This window comes from Loxodonta africana, chromosome 13 (genome assembly GCF_030014295.1).
Source record: "Loxodonta africana isolate mLoxAfr1 chromosome 13, mLoxAfr1.hap2, whole genome shotgun sequence".
NCBI classification, from domain to species: domain Eukaryota; kingdom Metazoa; phylum Chordata; class Mammalia; order Proboscidea; family Elephantidae; genus Loxodonta; species Loxodonta africana.
Genome location: NC_087354.1, coordinates 45110996 through 45128711, shown reverse-complemented (window position 1 = coordinate 45128711; position 17716 = coordinate 45110996). Strand labels below are relative to the sequence as shown.

At 36.9% G+C, this 17716-nt stretch overlaps 1 protein-coding gene across 3 annotated transcripts in view; it reads right to left on the bottom strand.

The window, feature by feature from the left end:
• Positions 1 to 17716, bottom strand: part of UACA (uveal autoantigen with coiled-coil domains and ankyrin repeats) — a 104284-nt gene that overhangs the window by 34079 nt on the left and 52489 nt on the right. For 2 of the 3 annotated variants that reach the window (XM_003413808.4, XM_064267325.1), the window contains exons 2-5: positions 9362 to 9495; positions 4972 to 5060; positions 1669 to 1733; positions 819 to 876 (exon numbers count right to left, since the gene is read on the bottom strand). In XM_003413808.4, coding sequence (XP_003413856.2) covers positions 819 to 876; positions 1669 to 1733; positions 4972 to 5060; positions 9362 to 9495 — 346 coding nt within the window. Of the gene's footprint in view, positions 1 to 818; positions 877 to 1668; positions 1734 to 4971; positions 5061 to 9361; positions 9496 to 11669; positions 12086 to 17716 lie in introns of those variants that run through there. The other variant, XM_064267324.1, reaches the window with a different exon arrangement.

The window sequence follows — 17716 nt, the reverse complement described above, 5'->3', positions numbered from 1 at the left end:
ACAGAAATTAAGGAAATTTGTAAAAAGCAGGCCAACCTTAAAAGACATATTAAAGGGAGTCCTTTGGACAGAGAACCAACAGCATCAAACAACAGCTGGAGATTAAGCCACACAACAGCATCACCCAGATACCAATCAGAAAAAGAAATCTCAAAAGTAAAATAAAGCTACAAAACTGAAAACAGGGAACCAAAGATGTCAATTTGTAAACGACAACTTCAAAACAAAAAAAGGAAACTAAATGGTGTAGTTACAGAACTTTCATATGGAGAAGAAGTTAAGGTGATATCAACGTGGACTGCTTTAAACTTAGGAAGATTAAGGTAAATTTCAGAGTAACCACAAAGAAAACTAATAAACCCACTCATCAAGATAAAAAAGAAATCATAAAGACTTAGTAAACACAAGATCAGTGACAATGAAGGAAATAAAAAGAAAATCCACAAACAAAAAGAACTCAGCACAGAAATTTAAACAGACACAGAAATCATCAATATCACCAAACAAAGCATAACAAAATGACAGCAGTAAGTTCATACCTTCAGGTGAAAAAAATGTAAATTTTTTTTTTACACTTTAAAATATGTAAAAAAAATTGGCATAATGGAACTTATGAAAATACCTTGCGGGGAAAGGCAGAGTTGGCAAACGTACGGGCTGCACATTATTTGTGTAAAAATACGATAGATAAAAATTGCTTACTACTGTTTCTTCATGAATTAAAAAAATATACACATATGTTAAAACTTTGAAATTAAGTTAAATGCCTAGCCATTTTAACAAATGCGTGTGTGTATACAAATGAAACTTCTGCTTACCTGCATCATGAAGCGCAGTTCTTCCCTGCAGGTCAACGTGTTCAGTGGGACAATTGTACTACGAAAACACAGAAACTTAGTAATGTAGAAGAGCCTTATTTTACAATTAATTATCTACACTCAAACAAACAGCTGCTCTTTAATCTTAAAATATTCCATTTATCAAAGAAACAAAAGACTACAAGACAATCCACTAAATATTTTGACATGAAACAGATATAATAACATTATACTGTAAATTTGATAGTGTTCTACCAAACAGGAAACCATATGCTACATTACAATAGCATAGGATATAGAAAATATGTTATTGTTCGTTTTCAAGAGTTAAAACTTGCACTACTGAATCAGAAAAACATGAATTCTGCTGTGAAACTTAATGGTAAAAATGTTTATGGACATGTCTGACTGGAGTCTTTGACTGGAAAATTCATTCAGCCAACTAGTTCACAGAATTTTGTGGTTATCTCATTAAAAATTTAAGTAATGATTTTAATACCATGCAGTCTGTTATCTATATTTACATAGAAAATATAAATCTTACGTTGTAACACTTTGTCTTGTATCATATATCAGGCAACAGAAAATTCTAGTCTCCAGCTAATGTCAACAGGAAGGTCAAGTCTTTGTTATTTATTTTTAATACTCTAAGTTATGCAATTCACTTCCCCTGGAATTTTTGCTCTTTACTGTTCACATTCCTTCATAAATAATGGAAAAAATATTATGTAAGCTAATGGTCAAAGTTAGTCTACCATATTCTTTGATATCAAATTCTGAAAACACATTAAAAATACATCTGTGACTTGCAATCAAAATAATAAATCCACAGTATTAACCGCTTTACTACCTGTAGAAGTTTTTGTAGGCACAATGCATGTCCATATTTTGCAGCCAGATGAAGAGCATTTCTTCCTTAAAAAGTAATAAATCATTTAAAACACGTGAAGTATTATTTTCCTCATGAATTTTCCATAGAAATGTGATTCTTTTCCCAAAATTAGGTTGACATGATACTTATTTGTAAGCATGGTTTCAGTTTCTAAGATGCTTTACCTAGTTTGATTTTTTAATAATAGATTATGTACACACCAAAACAAAGCGGGGAGAAAAATTAAACATACAAATCCATAAAGAACAGGAGTTTTACCTTATTCACTACTATCTCTCCAGTACACAGACAAAGCAGGTAATTAAATATTGGCATAGGAAGGCAAGAGAGAGGGAGAGTAAAAGAAAAAAAGAAGGTGGGAAGGAGGGGAAAAAGAAGGGAGAGGAAAAAATACCTAAATTTCATTTAACAATAACAATTTCCAAATTGGCAGTGTGGACACTGAAAACGGTGAAAGTTAACAGTTATAGTTCAAAGAAAGGGTATTTTCTAAAAAATGTTTATTTATGCTTCATCTAAAATTCACAGTTCATTAGATTTGTGCCTCTGAAAACCGGATGACCTATTCAAATACAACGTGCATTACAAACGTGCGATTTTAAATAAGAGGCTACCAGATAATCTGAAGGGCTAACTTGGGTACTAGAAAAGGTCAACCTGCAGAGAACATTCCACTTCCAAACATTATTTCTCCTAATTGTATTCCTTTGCACATACAGCACTCTTGGATCGTGAGGGATGAAAGGGAGTCACCAGACTATTCCAGCTTCCAGTCATTTAATGTTCTTAATTTCCATCTAATCTCACAAACTTCGTAAACATAATTCTGCCAGAAAAGAAGCAATTTATGTCCTATTCACCCTGGGTAGATAAATAAATTGACTTTCAACTCTCACTACGTCTTACATGAGTTTAGTTTAGTGGCTAGATCAGTCTTCCTGGGTCTGATTGTTTCTGTGTAGCTAACTAAATAGGTTCTGGAACAAAAAGCAGGAAGCCCAGATTTTTGAACCGGTACAGATAACAACATATTCAACCACACCCAAAAATTACAAACAAGTCAGAAGTGATCATTTCAAATTCCAGTTTCAATCTGTTCATGAACAGGTTTCCTAGAAACATTTCATGCTGTGAAAGGTGACTAGAATAACTGGCATTTACATGGGAAGAAAAAGCATGGAATGGGGATAATGAGGTTAGACACAGTGGCAACTGTCCCTGTTCAACAAAATGCCCCCAGCAACTTGGTCACATCAAAATGTCAGGCGAGGACTAAAGAAATGCTAAACCAGCCATCTGACATATGGCAGCAAGAAATCAACGAAACATCAGATCTAAAGCATCCTAATATGAATGACACCAAAGGTGGATGGATACCCGGTAAGGCCTTGGTCACAAAATACTCCAAAACTGCCCCAACTTGAAATCTGGTACTTTAAATATAAATATATATATATATATACTTGTAAGTAAAGGAGGTGGGATAAAATAAAGAGTTGTTTGATCAAATATCCACATCTGGATTGTAACAGACATTACAGCAAATGAGACATGGTCCTTGCCCTTGTGATATCTTGTGCCCAAATGATATCTGCTGATATCAGATGGCTGGTTTAGTATTTCCTTAGTTCTGACCCGACATTTTGATGTGTTTGAGCTTGATCTGACCTGAAGAAGGGATGGCAAAAGCCACTAGATTAGCCACTAGGCACAAAGGTCCAGAGCAGAAAGATACTTGTTTAAATCTGAATCAGCACGATAAATAAATAAGGCCTTATTTATTTATCGTGCTGATTACACCACCAAACAGTACCAACAACTGCCACCTGATTCTTCCTTTTGCTTCTACCCGTATAACTGATTAAAATTTCATGCAAACAGGCATAATTGAACAAGCTTCCTAAGAAGGCAAGTCAAGTCTACTTAAGAAACAAACTTTAAACCATCAAGCATTTGAGATGCAAGACAAAATATCCCATTATTTCTCTGATCAGCCAATACTTTACTAAGCAATAAACATTTACAGAAATATACTGTGTGCAATGAACAGTTCTGAAGAGGTATGATCAGTCCAAAATTTCTAAAAATAAATATTCCCCTATACCAATAGAAAGCACAAACACATTTCTCTCTTCCTTCAAAGGAGGCAGAAAGATTGAGTTTAGTCTTTGATTTAGAATCTGATGTATCTTTAGGTAAAGATTTTCCTCACTAACTCAACTATGACCTCAATCAATCTCTATTTTTTCTCATTTCTAAACACAATGCTGGTTAACGTATGTATTATTTATTTGTTGAAACATGGAGTCACAGGATAAAACAGGAAAGGGAAATTCTGTTTTATAGGTCAATCCTATATTTCATTAAACAACAAAATAGAATGGTAGAAAAATAAGTTGTCAAAAGTGCCAGAGACCTGAGAATGCCCATTTCTGATGAACAGAAAATTTAACACATACATTGAAGGGAAGCAACAGAGGTATTTAAATACATAAAGATCTACCTTGTGATATGCAAACAAGCTCATACAGTAAGGTTTTAAGAGACAGACAGGGCAGGACTAAGTGTAGGCAGAGACCAGCTAAAATACAGATTTCAGTTGTTTCCAAGAATAATTTTTTTTAATAAATTTAAACAAATATAGATTTGGTTCCTTGTGAGGCATAATGGTTACGAACAGGCTCCGACTGCCACTTATTTAATAAAGGGCCTTGGGCAAGTTACTCAGTGGCTTTCAGTACCTCAAAGCCTCATTGGGTTTATGTGAGAACAAAATGGGTTAATACGTGTAAAAAGCTGACAAAGTACTTATATAAGTGTTAGATAACTGTCAGCTACTTTTGTTATTATCGTCATTGCTGTTGTTGTTATGAGGCAGTTAGTTCGCCATCATAAAAAACATACAACCAATGCCTTCATGACAGTAAGAATTCATATACTGAGCAGTATGTAAATTTAAACTAAATGGCTCCTAATGCTTCTTCAAAATCGGAACTTTTAGGATTCTGGAACAGTACCAAGACCAGCATTAGACTTCAGGGCTCCATCTGCTGGTCAATCTAGTAACCCCTTCTCCTCAATTCCCTACAACTTGACCTCTCCTCACAATGATACCCCAGAAACAAACCTGTTTTCAACTATTTAAAAACAGAAAGTTAAGTATTTATCTTTTTAAATCACATTTAGGTCTGATGAAGAACATTAATACCAAACAAAATCTGTATCTCTGCGTTCTGTAATTGACTATGAAAGAAAACATACCTGCTGTGTCACTGGTTGTAATATCAACTCCATGTAGAAGGATGGCATTCAAACACTCAAGATTCCCCTTTGAGGCCACAACATGGAAGCTAAATAAAAAGAAAATGTGTGTGATGTCATGGAAACTATCAAAGATCAACTTAAATGCTATATTAATGTTAACCTTTAAACAACATACACACACATGCACATGCACATGTTTTAAAAGCTATATTACCCGTTGCCGTTAAGTCGCTTCCGACTCATAGTGACCCTGTAGGACAGAGTGGAACTGCCCCACAGAGTTTCCAAGGAGCACCTGGTGGATTCGAACTGCTGATCTTTTGGTTAGCAGCTGTAGCACTTAACCACTATGCCACCACGGTTCCCTAAAAGCTACATTAGAACATCTATACTTAAAACCGGCAAAAATAAACCTACTCCATATTACTTAAAACTCATTTTAATCCAAATTTATAAAAGGGACAGTACTTTCTAGAAATACCTCCTTAGAACCAAGGAAATATGCTAATATTCAATAGCTTTAAAAATAATAGAAAGTTTATACTATAATATTGTTAACTATTTGAGTAACAAAAACACTGGTTGTTTGGGCCTTTAAAAATGCTCTGAAGAATGTCTATCAGACTATTTTGCTTAATTTCAAATATACTCAAATTGCCAAAACAAATGAAGTTACAGCAGAATGCTGAAGCCAATGAAGGATCAAAACACTTTTCCCTTCTCTTTAGAACTATCAAGCTAAAACTGACAAGGAAAAGTCTTCAAAACAAGCAAGCTAAGCTATACTTGAAAGCCATAAAAGAATTGGCATCTTCTTTTTCCCAGACAGTACCAATTGCCTGGTATTCTTCCTTTTGCTTACAGACCTGTATAACTGAAATTTCATGTAAATGGGCAAAACTGAACAAGTTTCCTAATTAGGCAGGTCAAGCCTACCTAAGAAACTAACTGTAAGCCATCAAGCGTTTGAGATGCAAGACAAAACATTCCACTATTTTTTTGATCATCCATCGCTTTATTAATCAACATTTACAGACATATATTGTGTGCAGTAAGAACTGACACTGGCTAGTACTCCACCAAATCCAGGCTGGTAAATTCAGGAGGATTTGTTGGCAAAGGATGTTAAGCTGGAGTTCGGACTGAACCATGCCCCTAAAAAAGTACACTAACCACTCTGAAGGTGCCAGGAGCTAAAGGATATGAAAGTGCCCCACAAGGTGCCTGGATTTAGAAACACTCTGCATCATACACTCTCAGTGGGGGGCTTCCCTAGCCACGCCATTTAAAAATTATATATCATCCCTACTCCCTGAAATTTTAGTACCCCCCAGCTCCCCATCCCTGCCTTTACTATTCTATCTGAAACTTAGCATTTTCAAATATAATATATAGTTTTATTCTTTATTTTCTTTACAGTCTATCAATCTCTTTCCACTATACTACAAACTCAGCGAAAGCAGGAATTTTTGTCTGTTTTGTTTCTTATCCAATCCCCAGTACCAATTACAGTGCCAGATAGGTGATGGGGCCCCAAATATTTGAACAAATGAATGCTTGGAGACAGAATCTGAAGATGGCTTGCAAATTCATTTCTAGATGGCACAACATCCTGTCATGCAGGTCTGTTAACACTCTGTTAGTATTACAACAGACAGAACGCAAACTAGAGACCACGTACTATTACATAGCGGAGGTTTGTGTTTGGTTTGATTTAGAGAAACAGAAATGTTTCTAGTAAAAGGAGTATAGTGTTCTTAAGAGTCAGGCAATTCTCACTGTAGCAGAATAATTAAATTGTTACATGGCTGGGGCATCATTTAATCTCTCTGCAACAGTGAAGTAGGGAATTACACTGTGCAAAACACCATTAGAATCTTTCAAGGAATGCTAATTTCCTTCAGGCAAAGTCACTCAGTCTTCTCAATTCAGGAGATGCCTTTTTTGTTTGTTTATTTGCTTGTTTCTGTTTTTATTTCTTAGTTCACGAAATTTGGAAGATCTCTTTCTTCAAAACATAAATCCACATTACAGTGATGATGTATTAAGGGCAGAAATCACGACAAATCTACGATGCATTATTAATGCTGGTGTGCTATAAATAAATAGTACCTCTGCTTCAGAAAGAAGATATATCAACCATTAAAATGTATGAGGAGAATGGTAAAGGATACTTGAAAAGTGCTTTGTAGGAAACTTTTGCAATTAAAAAATCAGCTTAATATAGCCAATTTTAAGAGTTCAAAAATACTGTGCTTCTCCCCACCCCCTCACCCTACCCCCTTTTAAAGCAAGACCTGCAGCTCTGCTTCCATAGTGGGAGGTCCAGGTGATTTGGACAAACCTCACCTCTGAGGACAACTAGACAAGCTGCACAAAATCTCAACATCTGCTTGAAGTCCCAACGAGCTAACCAAATAGTACAGAATTCCTAGGCCAGGATGCAGTGAAGCTCAGAGGCCCAGGGAGGGAAGCCTGGTATTGGAGGCCATTTTGCTCTGGGACTCAGCATTGATTGACTTCCTACAAGAGCAGCTGGGAGGCTGAACAGCACTTCTGACAGCCTTGAGGGGTGGAGAGACAGGAATCAGGGTCCAGGGCTCTCCAAGTGGCAGTGGGGAACCTTGGTGAACTTACCCCATTTTGGGTTGGGACCCTAAAGGGCTGCACCCTAGGAGAGAGGTGAACAGGAAGAAAACAGGCTCTTGTAGTCACTACAGCAAAGGCTTCAGATATTTCAACTCTTGAAACTGCACTGAGGTCAAGAGGTATAAGCTATCTCTGCCTAAAGTTTCAAAATTAACTCCCCTTCCAAAAAATTCTGAATAAAATTATTTTTGTAATTACACATAGTATAGAAATTATATTGTGGCATGCCCTTTGTACAAAATGCTTTAACTAACAAAGGATATAGTTTGTGTTTGGGGGGGTAAAAAAAAAGGGGGGGGGGAATGAATCCTAGGAAATAATTTTACTTCCTACAAAAGAAAATCTCAAAAACTAACACTACTGAAATATTTTTCCCGAACTAAAGTTCAAAGTTCATAAAATTACATGAAATTTTATAAACTCTGAACATTAATATAAATAATCTCACTCAAAATTGAATGTTAGGTCAAAAAATCTGCGCACCCATTCATTCAAAACATCCAAATTCCCAAAGCTAGGGATCAGCAAAACTGAAAAAATAAGGTTTCACTGAAGATGTTAGAAGATGAGGAATGAAGAGCATTCCTCACCTTTTAACATCCTGGCAATTTGGGGGGAAAAAAAATTAAAGAGAAGTCACTGATAGATATTCAATTTTCACTATTTACACTCTGAGCCCTACAAAGAGTTTAAAATTTAGTAAAAAGAGGAGACAGGAATCAAAACAACCACTGTTTTGGTAGCTATTAAATTGCCTACTTGATAAAATTGTAACACTAGAAACTTGAAACATTTCCAACTTTATTGCTCCCCCAAAGCTACTTAATTTATGGTCATGCTTTGCTATCTTTCCAGCATTCCAAAGTAGTGACCCACATCGAACATGTTCATTTCCTAATGCTCCTTTCTATATTTAGTAATCTGGTTTCCAGTTATAATATTTTCTATAAACTCATGTAAGTGTAAAACTGAGAGGAATTTTAGGAAATGAGACTTTCCACCTCTACCTAGCTTTGGAAAGTTTCCCAGATCAGATTTTTAATGGGTATAGTTATAAAGGGCCTACCCTTTAACCCGTTCTCCATCCTCAACAGGAATGGAAGTGATGAAGAAATGAGAGGGGTGGGAGAGAAGACACATGGTTCACAGGTATATATACAAGTCAGGAGCCTTCCTAAGTAATTGAAAAACAAATGGTGGAATCTCCCAAAGCCACGCTAGGTACTCTGGCTCCCCTTCTGTTCTCATTTAAACTCCATTTTTACCCAAGTATAAAAATGGAGTGGGTGGCAAAGCAAAGAGAGTGTAATTTATACACCTTAAAGACAGGAAGCTTGGCTTCGCATCCCAGCTCCGTGACTTTTTATGAGATTAGATCAAATTATTTAACCTCTCTAACCTTTTTCCTACTTCTTTTATGGGCTGCTGCGAGAACCAAACATCATAAGGAATATGAAAAAGCTTTATAAATGCACCAAAGGCTGTTGTTTGCCGAAGTCTTTAACAACTAGCCTGGGTAGTGCTCTAGTATTCTTTCTCTAGATTAGAAATCTTTCAAACTGACAACAATTATTAGTCTGTGATGGCTAAAGCAGATTACTGAAAGATTTTTATAATACTGGCTTTGGAAAGACTTTTTTAATAAAAGAGTCGATCACCACAATTGACAAATTTCACATATATCCCAAGGGTTTACCCAAAGTCCCCTCAGATACGCTTTATCAACGGTCATACTTACACAGATCTACCTTCCACATCCAGTTTGCCTGGATTGACTCCCTTCTTAGCAAGGATTGAGGACACTTTTTCCACATCCCCTCTTTCTGCTGCTTTCATCAGTCGGTCATCATATTTATTCCAATCTGCAACATGCTGCAAAAAGGAAAAAAAAGGAAACATGGCATACTACATTAGTAAGACTTGAAAAGCAGGAATTTCCTTCTCCCGGTTGTGCCAACTTTACTAGAAGGGCAGAGCTATAAAACCTTTCTAAAACACGTATATTACAAGAAACATTTTTAATCCTACTTTTGAGAAAAATCATTTTTCTCATGTTCTCTGCCTACACAGACTGAGAATTACAAATAATTCATTTACACACATTCAATAGATTTCAGGGCAAAGAAAGGAAACTAATAATTGTTGAACATCTACCTCGGGGAAAGCATGACTTATTCAAACCACCCTAGAAAACGAAAATTATCATCCCCATTTAACAGATGACAAAAATCAAGGGTCTATGGACATTAAATGTCTTAAGTGGCCAAGCCCAACCATCACTTCTCCAATTTCCAAATCACTGTGTTTTGCATCTTCCCTAACCCACGTTCTTGGACGTGGCTCTGACTACATCTCCCCAGATGCTTATATGCAATGGAACTCTGTATACATTTTAAGAATGTCTCCCTTTTTTATTTGAAAGGTATTGATGGAAATATACTTATGGAGGCAAATTAATTTTATTTTTGTCTCTACATATAAGCTCGATAGAGAAAGCAATTCATTATACTTACATATATTATGCTTATATAGTAGGATAAAAAGAAGACAGCTACATAGGAAAATCTAAAAAGACTTAACTAAGATAATAAGGTTACCGGTGCCTTATTTTCTTCCATTTTTCTACATTTGACATGTATTGCTTTTGTAAAAAAAAAATTTTTAATTTTTAACACTCAGTGCACATATATTTAAAAGGAAGATCAAAAGCTGGTTTTTTGTTTTTTTTTTAAATAGGAGAATATACCAAGCGCTCTTTAGCTTTGATTGGAGAAAATATATTCAAGACGTTCACAAGACAATAATTCTGATCTTGTCTTATTAAGCAGAAATGGCAGAACAGAGAACTAAAATACATGCTATTTTAACAGGTAAAGTTTTAAAATATTATACCAACTCATTAAATTCTGGGCTAAATCTAGTATTATTTCTAGAACAAAAAAAGATCTACATTATTTTTCACTTAGCTTACAAAGCAAATCCTATGTCCACAGATACCATAACAAATCTCTGGGAAAAAAAGAAAATTAGCATATCCTGTAACTGCTTGATACGTGATTATTTTCTATTTACTATCCTCTCCAAACAAAAGAAGTTATCACCACCAATTTTCTTGGCAAATAAGCAATGTATTCATTAAATACTTGAAGTGAAAAATGACTATGAAAAAGATAATATGTTAAAAATTTAACTCACTCCTGAAATTTACTATTTTAATGGAGTCGAAAAAAATATATATTTTTTTTATTTCAAGTACATAGACTTCAGACTTGTTGTCTCTAAAGTTGTCAAATTTGGGGACGAACCCACTTCCTCGTAACTTAAAAACTTAAACTGCAACTGTGAGTAGAGAGTAGACCTACTTACTGGCTCAAAGTTCAAATTACATTTTAGACATGACTATATAAATTTTTTTTTTCTTTTTTTTTTATATCCTTCAGCTTTAAAACAAAACAAACAGTTTAGTGGCTCTATTCTGGGGAGGGGGAGTGGATGCAGGCTGAAGAGGCATTGTGTTTGCAGATGCCTAAGGGATTAAGTAATGTTTAGCACACAAATACTTGCCCTAAACTGATTTGTTTATCCCTGCAATTAAAACAGTCTTAACCTTTTTTTTTTTTTTTAACCTTATTACCAAGCAAACCTGCTGGTAGAGAAAGGTATAATTTAATGCACTAAAAAGCTGTAAAATCCAAAATTAAGGCTTTTTAAAAGATAATTAAACATGATTAAAAAAAAAAAAGTGTCACATTATCACAGGACTTTCAGTTCTACTCCACCAAGCGCTGGTTTCCGTTCTGATGCGACGTCAGTTAACAACAATACTGTCCAATTATTAATATTCTGTTATGCGCTTTTTAAGCCCAGAAAAAGAAACACGAAATTTTTTTTCTATCACCACAGTCTACTGATCAAGTAAATCAGAAAGAAAATAATAAAACAAAGAAACCAAAATTTACCAAAAAAAGTAGTCCATTTTAAAAGAACACAGTTGAAAAAGCCTAGCTGAGAATCGCTTGTTACTCTAGACTACAAGGGATACCTACTCTGTTTTTAGAAGCACAAGAAAACCAACACTTCATCATAGACAGGACTGAGTTTCTGGTTGCTAACAGCAAACCGCTTGGCATTAAGTTACAAATCTCTGCCGTTTACAAAGCTGGCCCTCAGACAAACTCCGAACAAGTGACTGGGTCCCTCTCACTACAACTTCCCCTGTTCTACAGCCCTCGTGCTGTGCTACACTTAGCTTGGATCTCTAACGACACCGTCTTCATCTTCGGGATCCTTCTCCACCTTCATAACGCTCGGAAATTCTCTTCCTTGCTGCTCAGCACTTGATTAAAAGCAGCCCCGAGTCAGATATGGTAACTTCTATGTCTTATCCTTCAGAAGCTGTCCTTCAAGGCTGTCCCTTTCAGGGACTCCACGGCACTCTGCATTCCACAGCCTCAACACTGCAGCACAGACGCTGCTGTGCGTGACAAAGCTGCCTCTGTCCTGCTCATCCTGTAAACGGTGTGCAGCCGGCCTCCCATTGGTCAGGTCTAGTTTAGATTCCATAGGGCTTGACAGCTGAGTGATAGAAAGGCGAAGCTAAGAATATATTGTAAACGCGTGCTTTCCCTCTGAGTAATCAATTTCAGGTCTACTGGGGACAAACGACTCGATCGTGTTGTAAAACATGCTTATTATATCAAAACACTTCACCTGTATAACAACAATATTTTAAGAAAAAAATTTGGTTATTCCATGAAACATATTTAAAGCCAGTTTCAGTCTTAGTATCAGCTACCATGAAGTTATAATAACCTTGACAAACAACATAAAATGCTATTTTAAGCAAATGTGTCACACTTTCATTTAAGGAAACACACATACATAGTTACACTTTCGAATTTTCTCCACTTTCTCTCATCCTCCTATCAGTCTGGTCCTGCATACAACCAGGTTTCAGCTTACAACTGCTGCCAGTCTGTCTCCTAAAATGTTAAATGAGAAGAGCCAGAGGCACTGCCAAGACATTAAATAGACTACATCATGATGAATACATTTCAACAAATTTTAAATTTAACTCAGTACTCTTAATTTCTAAGTTTATCGTCCTGCCTGATATGACAAGTAAATATTTTATCAGTGGAAAGTCAAATTATCTGAATTCAGTGGATAAAAAAACAAATAAGCTGACTAAATACTAAAGGAGGAAAATAGGTATTAAACACTGAGCTATACAGTAAATAAAACTCTGTTTAGGGACAAAGCAAGACAACTTCTCCACACTGATAGACAACATACTTGTACCAACATTCCTTACATTATCAAGGATGGTAACAAACATCCACAAGCTCCAGGGTATCTTTTTTGTCGTGTTCTGGTTACCCGGGAGAGCTAGTAGCGCAGTGGTTAAGCGCTCTCCTGCTAACCCAAAGGTTGGCAGCTGAAAACCACCAGCAGTGGCAGTCTGCTTGCACAAAATTACAGCTTTGGAAACCCTATGGGGCAGTCCTGCTCTGAAAGCAACTTACACTTCCTCCAAAAAGACAGGTTTGGGAAAACTCTCATAGGAATGCGAACCATTACAACACGAAGGTTTAATAGGAAGAAGGTGGCTGCTATACTACAGATCATGCTACCAGTTAAAAATTGTTATAAACCTCAACATGAAATCCATTTCCTACTATTCAAATTTAAAATATCAGGTCCATATAATATATATATATATATATATATATATATATATATATATATATATATATATATATATATATAAAGGCATATGCTACAATGTATTGTTTCTGAAACAATGATTTTTCCCCCAAACCACACTGGGTATCACAATGGATTGATTTGGCAGGACCCAGTGAGTCCGCCCAGTCTATTTCACCATTCTTCAGACGAAATCTGGGATAGAACTCAGGCTCTATCCTTTCGTTAACAATGCAAACACATTCTTTCTAGAAACAGGACAGCAAAGTAGAATAAATGAAAAGGCAGGGGGAACAAGTAATAAAAAGCCACGGAAGCAGCTGTCCACGGGAAGGCTCAGGTGTGGGGTTTGCTTGTCTTAGCACACTATGGATGCCCTGGGTGACTTAATCTCTTGCTTCTAGTCTCAGGCCTGTCTCCAAAAGCCCCAAGTTCCCACCTTTGTCATTTCCTGTGCCTCCCATGTTCTTCCCTCACCTCAAATGTCACTTCCTCAGAGAGGGCTCCTCAGACCACTGTATCTGAACAGCCCCGACTCCACTCTATTCCCCTCAGTCTTAATGCCCATATCCTGTTTATTTTTCTTCACAGCGCTTATCAGTATCTGCCATGATAGCATATGTTTGCCTGTTTATTAGCTTACTGTCTGTCTCCTCAGCACTCATTTTTTTGAGTTTGACCAGATATCTAAGGTCTCTTCTATGAAACTGTAAAACTGATTTTTAAATACACAATTTGGTAATGAGTGGATTTTTATAAATGTTAAGGGCTATAATCCAAATCAGCTTTTAGAATACTCTGTTCTCTTAGACGAGATTGTTAACTAGCTCATATCTGGAACATACATTTACAGGCAACACTGCTTCCCTGTTAGCTACCCCCATTCGACAACAAGTATCTATTGATCCCAGGTGCTTGGGGAGCCCATGAGTGGCAGGAAGGGAGGGAGGCATTTGAGTGCAACTGATAAACAGAACTCACTCCTTACAGTGAATAAAAAGAATATCTTTTTAAAATATATAGATTTTTTTTTAGTGGTGCTTATATTTTAACAGCTGCTAGCCAAAGGGTTGGCAGTTCAAATCCACCAGAAGCTCCTTGGAAACTCTATGGGGGCAGTTCTACTCTGTCCTATAGTGTCGCTATGAGTTGGAATCGACTCGAAGGCACTGGATGTTTTTTTATATTTAACAAAAATTTGCCATTTCAACATTTTTTTTATATGTACAATTCAGTAACACTAATTACTTTAATCATGTTATGCAACCATAATAAAAAATCCTTCTTGACATTTAACTCCTGTACATGCACACCCCAAAGTCTTCCTTCGCCGCTCGACAAATCCCCTTGGAGTCTCAGAAAGTATTGTAAATAGCTGTGAAAGAAAATGGGTTTTGCAATCAGGCAAACCTGGGTTCTAATTCCACCTTTGCCACCTGCCCACTGTGTACTAGTGGGAGAATTTACTAATACTTTCTAAGCCTCGGTACCCTCATCCATAAAGCAAGGATAATAACAGAGAACCTGCTTATGCAGAATCAAATAGCTAATGCACATGAAGGTTTCAGTACTGTGCCTGACAGGCATTAAGTGTCCAAAATGGTAGGCATGGTGGCAGTCACAAGTGCTCCTGGTCAGAGATACTAATCAGAAGGAAATTTTCGGAAAAATAAAGAAGGGAAAAAAAACAAGCATTTATCCTGCCTTTCCTGTATTAACCCTATGAGTCAAAATCCACTCGACGCCAACGGGTTTGGGTTAGGGTAACCAATTAGGTAATGAGAGAAAGTAGCTCTTTATATTCTAGCTAATAAAGAAAGAGTGGTAGAATTTTGCCATCTTGCAAAATTTCCTAACAGGAGGCTGGAAACTCTGGCGGCGTAGTGGTTAAATGCTACGGCTGCTAACCAAAAGGTCAGCAGTTCGAATCCACTAGGCGCTCCTTGGAAACTCTACCGGGCAGTTCTACTCTGTCCTATAGGCTCGCCATGAGTTGAAATCGACTCAATGGCAGTGTGTTTGCTTTTGGATTAACAGGAGGCCAGGAACTCTGCTGGTGTAGTGGTTAAGAGCTACGGCTGCTAATCACAAGGTCAGCAGTTTGAATCCACCAGGCTCTTCTTGGAAACTCTATGGGGCAGTTCTACCCTGTCCTATAGGGTTGCTAAGAGTCGGAATCGACTCAGTGGCAATGGGTTTTGTTTAACAGGAGGACTGGTGGCACAAATGGTTAAGAGCTTGGCTGCTAACCAAAAGGCTAGCAGTTCGAATCCACCCAACAGCTCCATGGGAGAAAGACCTGGAGATCTGCTTCTGTAAAAACTGTTGTTGTCATGTGCCGTCGAGTCTCCTTGACTCATGGCAACCTTATAGGACATAGCAGAACTGCCCCATATGGTTTTCGAGATTGTAATATTCACAGGAGCAAATCTCCAGGTCTTTTCTCCCACGGAGTCATGGAGTGGATTCAAACTGCTGACCTTCAGCTAGCAGCCAAGTGCCTACCTACTGTGCTACCAGGGCACCTTCTTTAAAGATTATAGCCTAGGAAACCCTATGGAGCAGTTCTACATTGTCACATGGGGTCCCTATGAGTCTAAATCAACTCATCGGCATCCAACAACAAGTAATGGACCTAAGTGATGATCATCAGTGACCACTAACATCACAAAAGACAGTCAAATGTTATGCACCTCCTGATGGTCATAGATACTACCACCTATCAAGTAGCCTCGGCGAAAACGTAAAACTAAAAATCTAACCAAGCCTCTTTACGAGAAATGCAGGGCATTTCACAAGTATGCAAGTAGCAAAATCCAGCATAGAGGAAACTCTATGGGTTTCTTCAACAAAAAAATGGCAACAAAATAAGATGGACAGTGATCATAGATTAAAAGTGATTTCAGAAATATATTAACCAATCACACTGTATGGAAACTTTTAAGACCCTGATTAAACAAAAAAAATTTTTTAATAAAACAGTTGGGGGAAATGTGAATATTGACTGGATATTTGATGATATTAAGAACTTACTTTTCAAAGATCAGCAGTTCGAATCTACCAGTTTCTCCTTGAAAACCCTATAGGGCAGTTCTATCCCATCCTATACAGTTGCTATGAGTCAGAAACAACTTGACAGCAACGGGCAGTTTTTTTGTTTTTGGAATGACACTTTATATTTTTGAAATGATCCCTGTCTTTACAGATGTGCACTGGAATATTTTAGAGGAAGTGATATAATGTCTGGTATTTGCACAAGTTCAGATGGAACAGGAAAGGCCATAAGTTGATAATTATTAAAGCTGAGTTATAGCACATCAGCGTTCATTATGCTAAACAATTCTCTTAACTTCTGTATATGTCATGCTCTGTTGATACATGGTCCCATAAATCTGGGTGATGTATTAATTTTTAAACTACATTACATGCTTTTATATTTGGTGGTTAGAAAGAAACATTATTTATTCATTTATTTTGGGGTTTTGTAAATAGACAGCAAAACAGTTTTGTCTTTTACATAATGTTTCTAGAATAAGTCCTGAAGAACTGCCAGAAAATTGGACATTAACTTATTTATTTAATAAAAAACTTATTGAGCATCTATGTGCAAGGGATATAAACATTTACTCACTCAGCATCCACATCTGTATGGCCATACAGTATGCATCAGGCCCCACGTGGGGAACGAACAGACATGATTCCTGGCCTTGGGCAGTTCAAAGGGATAAACCCAGTCATTTTCTTCAACTTATCTCACACTATAATAAGGGAGACAGATACATATAGAAACACGTACATAATCAAAACACATTGTAATAATGCCACAGTTCTACCTGTAAGGTAGAGGTAGTTCAAAAAAGGGGGAACAAGTGGGAAAAGTTTCAGAGAGAAGATACCTAAGTCATCCACTAGAAGATGAGTAGAAAATAATCAGGTTTGAAACAATATCACAAAATAGGAAACTACAAACACAAAAACTTGTAGCATTTCTGGATTACAAAGCACTTCTATCCTTGAAATAGCAATTAAAATCTATACATGGATGGCTCACAAACACATCTGCAAACTTCTCTAAGCTCCAGGCCCATGTGTCCAAAAAACCTTCTCAGTAATTCTTCATGAGTGTCTTACCTCAATGTCTCAAATGAAAAACATCCTTTTCCTCCTAAAACATGATCGTATTTTAAGTTTCACCAACACAGCACATGATAGTTGGCAAGACAGAATCCTAGAAGTCAGTCTTGACACCTTCGTCTCCTTGGTCCCTCATTACCAAATCCTGTTGATTTCACCTCCTCAATATTGCTCAACTGCAACCACTCATGTCTACATCCATCACCGTTAGGTTCCTTCACCATAAACCACCATCCCTCACCAGGACGACCAC